Raw genomic sequence first — 9241 nt, 5'->3', positions numbered from 1 at the left:
ACATACATATATATATACATATAAACTAAACAGTTTTATTTGAAGTAATATAGACATTTATTAGAGCTGTTTATCTATTTTTTTTACTTTATATTTTTTTTTTTAAAAAGAAGGGCTTTAAGCCTTTTTAAAAGCATCCACAGTCTGTGGTACCCTCAGGTGGTCAGGGAGAGCGTTCCACAGACTGGACTAGGCGGAGCAGAAAGCAACCTTCTACAATCCAGGTGGGAGGCATGATTTATCATCTTGAATTAACTTTCACCAACTCAGTATGTCAATATAGTAGCATAAGCCAGTTAGCTCTCTGTGATCATGGCCCCACTAAAAGTAGTCCCTCGGCGTCACCGCTTATAATAACAACATCGCCAATAATTGGGTAATATTCAGTATTGTTGGCGGTTTTTGGATGTTTTTTTTTTTTTGGGAGGGAATAGTGCACTCCTCTTTGCTGCATTGTTAGCCACCTCTTACTTGCCGTATCTTACGATTTAGAATGCAGTTCTCCCTTTGAAGAAACACACATCCCGCAGCGCGGTTGCGAGGGACCTCTTCAAACACGTAACATTTGCTGTCCTAATCTGAACAAGTGGATAAATCCTCCACTCTTATCAGCTGTACCTACATCTGCAGCTCTGAGGGGGAACGGGAGGGAGAGGGGGGAAAAAAAGACCTTTATGTTCCCCTAAAGATTTGGATATCTCTTAGGAGAGATTATTCTTGCAATCAAAACAGAATTAGACGGGGGGGGGGGTGGGGAGATTACGTCTGCAAGCAAGCCGGGGGAAAACAAATCTGCGGTAAATATGAAATATGCACATGATTGCGGCGCATAATCGCATTGTAGTCCAGCAACAACTGGGAAACAAAGTCTGTGGCTTTGGCTTTTTAATTCCAGACAAATGTCAAGTGGTACAAATATTGTGTTCATTTGTATAATTCCGCGAGAGATAAATACTGTTTTGTATGGTATGCACGCTAAAAAATGTCAATTGTCATCCACTTTGCTTTAATAAAACAACAATCAGTATCATCACGAGTATTTATGCTGTTACAATTTATGTTTTAGGTTAATCTGTGAGGCGAAATTAAACAAGTTGACATTTTACAACGTTCCAAACGAGCTCACTGGGGGAATAAAAGAGGAAAATACGTACATTGCTTATTATTTTATTCACAATATATAAGAGCCAATACAACACAGTAATTGGAGTCATCCCAATTGGATTTATTTGGGGGCATATCGGGATATCAATCTGATGAAATCGGTCACCTTTTATTCGCACTATCATTTTGCACATTGTACTTATTCATATTTTTCCGTCAGTGCTTAATATTTATTGTTTACATGGAACAGGAGAGCACAGCGTGTCGCTACTGACACGTCGATGCCAGATATCCACGCTCTAATATCCGTTTTCACATCCAAATATCGATACTTTAGTTATTTGAGACATCATTAACCGAAACAGTGTTAAAAATTTTTTTTTTAAAGTCATTAAACTTGTGAATGAGGCAATGTTGGATGATTTTATTGAGTGTTGTTTACATTTTAAGCATTTACTTTAACTGGTAGTTCCCAATACATTTATAGATATTCATGCTCTAATATCCATTTTCACATCCAAATATCGATACTTTAGTTATTTGAGACATCATTAACAGAAACAGTGTAAAAAAAATAAATTTAAAAAAAGTCATTAAACTTGTGAATGAGGCAATGTTGGATGATTTTATTGAGTGTTGTTTACATTTTAAGCATTTACTTTAACTGGTAGTTCCTAATACATTTAATTCTTAAATGCCTGATATTCACGCTCTAATATCCATTTTCACATCCAAATATCGATACTTTAGTTATTTGAGACATCATTAACAGAAACAGTGTAAAAAATGTTTTTAAAAAAGGCATTAAACTTGTGAATGAGGCAATGTTGGATGATTTTATTGAGTGTTGTTTACATTTTAAGCATTTACTTTAACTGGTAGTTCCTAATATGCTTTTATTATTTTACTTATTTCATTTTTTTATGGTTTAAAACAACATTTTCATGTACTTTGTATGATTTTTTTTTAGTTCCTGATATGCTTTTATTATTTTACTTATTTCATTTTTTTATGGTTTAAAACAACATTTTCATGTACTTTGTATGATTTTTTTTTAGTTCCTAATATGCTTTTATTATTTTACTTATTTAATTTTTTTTTTGTTTAAAACAACATTTTCATGTACTTTGTATGATTTTTTTGTAGTTCCTAATATGCTTTTATTATTTTACTTATTTCATTTTTTTATGGTTTAAAACAACATTTTCATGTACTTTGTATGATTTTTTTTAGTTCCTAATATGCTTTTATTATTTTACTTATTTCATTTTTTCATGGTTTAAAACAACATTTTCGTGTACTTTGTATGATTTTTTTTTAGTTCCTAATATGCTTTTATTATTTTACTTATTTCATTTTTTTATGGTTTAAAACAACATTTTCATGTAATTTGTATGATTTTTTTTTAGTTCCTAATATGCTTTTATTATTTTACTTATTTCATTTTTTTATGGTTTAAAACAACATTTTCATGTACTTTGTATGATTTTTTTTTTAGTTCCTAATATGCTTTTACTATTTTACTTATTTCATTTTTTTATGGTTTAAAACAAAATTTTCATGTACTTTGTATGATTTTTTTTTAGTTCCTAATATGCTTTTATTATTTTACTTATTTCATTTTTTTATGGTTTAAAACAACATTTTCATGTACTTTGTATGATTTTTTTTTAGTTCCTAACATGCTTTTATTATTTTACTTATTTCATTTTTTTATGGTTTAAAACAACATTTTCATGTACTTTGTATGATTTTTTTTTAGTTCCTAATATGCTTTTATTATTTTACTTATTTCATTTTTTTATGGTTTAAAAAACATTTTCATGTACTTTGTATGATTTTTTTTTTAGTTCCTAATATGCTTTTATTATTTTACTTATTTCATTTTTTTATGGTTTAAAACAACATTTTCATGTACTTTGTATGATTTTTTTTTAGTTCCTAATATGCTTTTATTATTTTACTTATTTCATTTTTTTATGGTTTAAAACAACATTTTCGTGTACTTTGTATGATTTTTTTTTTAGTTCCTAATATGCTTTTATTATTTTACTTATTTCATTTTTTTATGGCTTAAAACAACATTTTCATGTACTTTGTATGATTTTTTTTTAGTTCCTAATATGCTCTTATTATTTTACTTATTTCATTTTTTTATGGTTTAAAACAACATTTTCATGTACTTTGTATGATTTTTTTTTTAGTTCCTAATATGCTTTTATTATTTCACTTATTTCATTTTTTTATGGTTTAAAACAACATTTTCATGTACTTTGTATGATTTTTTTTTAGTTCCTAATATGCTCTTATTATTTTACTTATTTCATTTTTTTATGGTTTAAAACAACATTTTCATGTACTTTGTATGATTTTTTTTTTAGTTCCTAATGTGCTTTTATTATTATACTTATTTCATTTTTTTATGGTTTAAAACAACATTTTCATGTACTTTGTATGATTTTTTTTTAGTTCCTAATATGCTTTTATTATTTTACTTGTTTCATTTTTTTATGGTTTAAAACAACATTTTCATGTACTTTGCATGATTTTTTTTTAGTTCCTAATATGCTTTTATTATTTTACTTATTTCATTTTTTTATGGTTTAAAACAACATTTTCATGTACTTTGTATGATTTTTTTTTAGTTCCTATAATGCTTTTATTATTTTACTTATTTCATTTTTTTATCATTTAAAACAACATTTTCGTGTACTTTGTATGATTTTTTTTTTAGTTCCTAATATGCTTTTATTATTTTACTTATTTCATTTTTTTATGGCTTAAAACAACATTTTCATGTACTTTGTATGATTTTTTTTTAGTTCCTAATATGCTCTTATTATTTTACTTATTTCATTTTTTTATGGTTTAAAACAACATTTTCATGTACTTTGTATGATTTTTTTTTTAGTTCCTAATATGCTTTTATTATTTCACTTATTTCATTTTTTTATGGTTTAAAACAACATTTTCATGTACTTTGTATGATTTTTTTTTAGTTCCTAATATGCTCTTATTATTTTACTTATTTCATTTTTTTATGGTTTAAAACAACATTTTCATGTACTTTGTATGATTTTTTTTTTAGTTCCTAATGTGCTTTTATTATTATACTTATTTCATTTTTTTATGGTTTAAAACAACATTTTCATGTACTTTGTATGATTTTTTTTTAGTTCCTAATATGCTTTTATTATTTTACTTATTTCATTTTTTTATGGTTTAAAACAACATTTTCATGTATTTTGTATGATTTTTTTTTAGTTCCTAATATGCTTTTATTATTTTACTTATTTCATTTTTTTATGGTTTAAAACAACATTTTCATGTACTTTGTATGATTTTTTTTTAGTTCCTAATATGCTTTTATTATTTTACTTATTTCATTTTTTTATGGTTTAAAACAACATTTTCATGTACTTTGTATGATTTTTTTTTTAGTTCCTAATATGCTTTTATTATTTTACTTATTTCATTTTTTTATGGTTTAAAACAACATTTTCATGTACTTTGTATGATTTTTTTTAGTTCCTAATATGCTTTTATTATTTTACTTATTTCATTTGTTAATGGTTTAAAACAACATTTTCATGTACTTTGTATGATTTTTTTTTAGTTCTTAATATGCTTTTATTATTTTACTTATTTAATTTTTTTATGGTTTAAAACAACATTTTCATGTACTTTGTATGATTTTTTTTTAGTTTCTAATATGCTTTTATTATTTTACTTATTTCATTTTTTTTATGGTTTAAAACAACATTTTCATGTACTTTGTATGATTTTTTTTTAGTTCCTAATATGCTTTTATTATTTTATTTATTTCATTTTTTTATGGTTTAAAACAACATTTTCATGTACTTTGTATGATTTTTTTTTTAGTTCCTAATATGCTTTTATTATTTTACTTATTTCATTTTTTTATGGTTTAAAACAACATTTTCATGTACTTTGTATGATTTTTTTTTTAGTTCCTAATATGCTTTTATTATTTTACTCATTTCATTTTTTTATGGTTTAAAACAACATTTTCATGTACTTTGTATGATTATTTTTTTAGTTCCTAATATGCTTTTATTATTTTACTTATTTCATTTTTTTATGGTTTAAAACAACATTTTCATGTACTTTGTATGATTTTTTTTTTAGTTCCTAATATGCTTTTACTATTTTACTTATTTCATTTTTTTATGGTTTAAAACAAAATTTTCATGTACTTTGTATGATTTTTTTTTAGTTCCTAATATGCTTTTATTATTTTACTTATTTCATTTTTTTATGGTTTAAAACAACATTTTCATGTACTTTGTATGATTTTTTTTTAGTTCCTAACATGCTTTTATTATTTTACTTATTTCATTTTTTTATGGTTTAAAACAACATTTTCATGTACTTTGTATGATTTTTTTTTAGTTCCTAATATGCTTTTATTATTTTACTTATTTCATTTTTTTATGGTTTAAAAAACATTTTCATGTACTTTGTATGATTTTTTTTTTAGTTCCTAATATGCTTTTATTATTTTACTTATTTCATTTTTTTATGGCTTAAAACAACATTTTCATGTACTTTGTATGATTTTTTTTTAGTTCCTAATATGCTCTTATTATTTTACTTATTTCATTTTTTTATGGTTTAAAACAACATTTTCATGTACTTTGTATGATTTTTTTTTTAGTTCCTAATATGCTTTTATTATTTCACTTATTTCATTTTTTTATGGTTTAAAACAACATTTTCATGTACTTTGTATGATTTTTTTTTAGTTCCTAATATGCTCTTATTATTTTACTTATTTCATTTTTTTATGGTTTAAAACAACATTTTCATGTACTTTGTATGATTTTTTTTTTAGTTCCTAATGTGCTTTTATTATTATACTTATTTCATTTTTTTATGGTTTAAAACAACATTTTCATGTACTTTGTATGATTTTTTTTTAGTTCCTAATATGCTTTTATTATTTTACTTGTTTCATTTTTTTATGGTTTAAAACAACATTTTCATGTACTTTGCATGATTTTTTTTTAGTTCCTCATATGCTTTTATTATTTTACTTATTTCATTTTTTTATGGTTTAAAACAACATTTTCATGTACTTTGTATGATTTTTTTTTTAGTTCCTATAATGCTTTTATTATTTTACTTATTTCATTTTTTTATCATTTAAAACAACATTTTCATGTACTTTGTATGATTTTTTTTTTAGTTCCGAATATGCTTTTATTATTTTACTTCTTTCATTTTTTTATGGTTTAAAACAACATTTTCATGTACTTTGTATGATTTTTTTTTTAGTTCCTAATATGCTTTTATTATTTTACTTATTTCATTTTTTTATGGTTTAAAACAACATTTTCATGTACTTTGTATGATTTTTTTTTAGTTCCTAATATGCTTTTATTATTTTACTTATTTCATTTTTTTATGGTTTAAAACAACATTTTCATGTATTTTGTATGATTTTTTTTTAGTTCCTAATATGCTTTTATTATTTTACTTATTTCATTTTTTTATGGTTTAAAACAACATTTTCATGTACTTTGTATGATTTTTTTTTAGTTCCTAATATGCTTTTATTATTTTACTTATTTCATTTTTTTATGGTTTAAAACAACATTTTCATGTACTTTGTATGATTTTTTTTTTAGTTCCTAATATGCTTTTATTATTTTACTTATTTCATTTTTTTATGGTTTAAAACAACATTTTCATGTACTTTGTATGATTTTTTTTAGTTCCTAATATGCTTTTATTATTTTACTTATTTCATTTGTTAATGGTTTAAAACAACATTTTCATGTACTTTGTATGATTTTTTTTTAGTTCTTAATATGCTTTTATTATTTTACTTATTTAATTTTTTTATGGTTTAAAACAACATTTTCATGTACTTTGTATGATTTTTTTTTAGTTTCTAATATGCTTTTATTATTTTACTTATTTCATTTTTTTTATGGTTTAAAACAACATTTTCATGTACTTTGTATGATTTTTTTTTAGTTCCTAATATGCTTTTATTATTTTATTTATTTCATTTTTTTATGGTTTAAAACAACATTTTCATGTACTTTGTATGATTTTTTTTTTAGTTCCTAATATGCTTTTATTATTTTACTTATTTCATTTTTTTATGGTTTAAAACAACATTTTCATGTACTTTGTATGATTTTTTTTTTAGTTCCTAATATGCTTTTATTATTTTACTCATTTCATTTTTTTATGGTTTAAAACAACATTTTCATGTACTTTGTATGATTATTTTTTTAGTTCCTAATATGCTTTTATTATTTTACTTATTTCATTTTTTTATGGTTTAAAACAACATTTTCATGTACTTTGTATGATTTTTTTTTTAGTTCCTAATATGCTTTTACTATTTTACTTATTTCATTTTTTTATGGTTTAAAACAAAATTTTCATGTACTTTGTATGATTTTTTTTTAGTTCCTAATATGCTTTTATTATTTTACTTATTTCATTTTTTTATGGTTTAAAACAACATTTTCATGTACTTTGTATGATTTTTTTTTAGTTCCTAACATGCTTTTATTATTTTACTTATTTCATTTTTTTATGGTTTAAAACAACATTTTCATGTACTTTGTATGATTTTTTTTTAGTTCCTAATATGCTTTTATTATTTTACTTATTTCATTTTTTTATGGTTTAAAAAACATTTTCATGTACTTTGTATGATTTTTTTTTTAGTTCCTAATATGCTTTTATTATTTTACTTATTTCATTTTTTTATGGCTTAAAACAACATTTTCATGTACTTTGTATGATTTTTTTTTAGTTCCTAATATGCTCTTATTATTTTACTTATTTCATTTTTTTATGGTTTAAAACAACATTTTCATGTACTTTGTATGATTTTTTTTTTAGTTCCTAATATGCTTTTATTATTTCACTTATTTCATTTTTTTATGGTTTAAAACAACATTTTCATGTACTTTGTATGATTTTTTTTTAGTTCCTAATATGCTCTTATTATTTTACTTATTTCATTTTTTTATGGTTTAAAACAACATTTTCATGTACTTTGTATGATTTTTTTTTAGTTCCTAATATGCTTTTATTATTTCACTTATTTCATTTTTTTATGGTTTAAAACAACATTTTCATGTACTTTGTATGATTTTTTTTTAGTTCCTAATATGCTCTTATTATTTTACTTATTTCATTTTTTTATGGTTTAAAACAACATTTTCATGTACTTTGTATGATTTTTTTTTTAGTTCCTAATGTGCTTTTATTATTTTACTTATTTCATTTTTTTTATGGTTTAAAACAACATTTTCATGTACTTTGTATGATTTTTTTTTAGTTCCTAATATGCTTTTATTATTTTACTTAATTCATTTTTTTAATGGTTAAAAACAACATTTTCATGTACTTTGTATGATTTTTCCCCCCCTGTTTTATTAGCTACCACAACATACTGTGTTTGGAATAAATGAATAACTCTGTGTTGTGTTCTTTATACTACGAGACGTGTATTTATTTTAAATACACGACTTTTAAAATTTTAGCAAACACCTTAGGTATATCGGTATGGCCGATACCAGCTCAAAAAAGAAAACCAGTGTTATCGCCCGATTACTCAGCCAATAAAGATGATCCTGAGGTTGCACACAGTAGACAATATCCACACCCAAAAGTGTTAAAACTGTGAATAAAATGTATATTTTTAACAAGTCTCACCTGGTGCAGGAGGAGAAAAAAGAGGAATATTTTCAAAGCTCCCATCTTCTGTGATGTATCGAATTATTTAAGATCCTCTTGAAGAAGCAAATATTTGCGGCTCAACCATCTCTGTGGTCACCTGAAGGGATGGGGGGGGGAAAAAAAGTCCACATTTGAACTTTTACATGCAAAAATAATAAGAAGAAGCTGAACGTACCTTACTTGTAATCTAATTGCTGATTTATGTGTCCTGATTCATCATCCTTGTGCGCCGAAGAAAGAAAATCCCCACTGCGTGCCTACATGGGAGAGCGAGGCATCACTTCAACACAATTGCTCCCAAACATCAGAGCTCAGCCGCGGTCCTTCTTCCCGCCAAGCAATTCCCGCCAAGTGCGCGCGTGAAAAAGAGGCGGCTGTGGAGTGAAGTATCCCCACAGTGCGTGTC

General features: G+C 24.0%; 1 protein-coding gene across 1 annotated transcript in view; it reads right to left on the bottom strand.

Annotated features, from left to right (window-relative positions):
• Positions 1-9241, bottom strand: part of nxph2a (neurexophilin 2a) — a 52834-nt gene extending 43593 nt beyond the window's left edge. Inside the window, exons 1-2 of the mRNA XM_062068474.1 lie at positions 9011-9241; positions 8812-8932 (exon numbers count right to left, since the gene is read on the bottom strand). Of these exons, the coding sequence (XP_061924458.1) occupies positions 8812-8856 (45 nt within the window). The 5' untranslated portion in view covers positions 8857-8932; positions 9011-9241. The remainder of the gene's footprint in view (positions 1-8811; positions 8933-9010) is intronic.

The sequence above is a fragment of the Entelurus aequoreus genome, linkage group LG13 (genome assembly GCF_033978785.1).
Source record: "Entelurus aequoreus isolate RoL-2023_Sb linkage group LG13, RoL_Eaeq_v1.1, whole genome shotgun sequence".
In the NCBI taxonomy this organism is placed as follows: domain Eukaryota; kingdom Metazoa; phylum Chordata; class Actinopteri; order Syngnathiformes; family Syngnathidae; genus Entelurus; species Entelurus aequoreus.
This window is presented reverse-complemented; position numbering and strand designations above follow the sequence as displayed.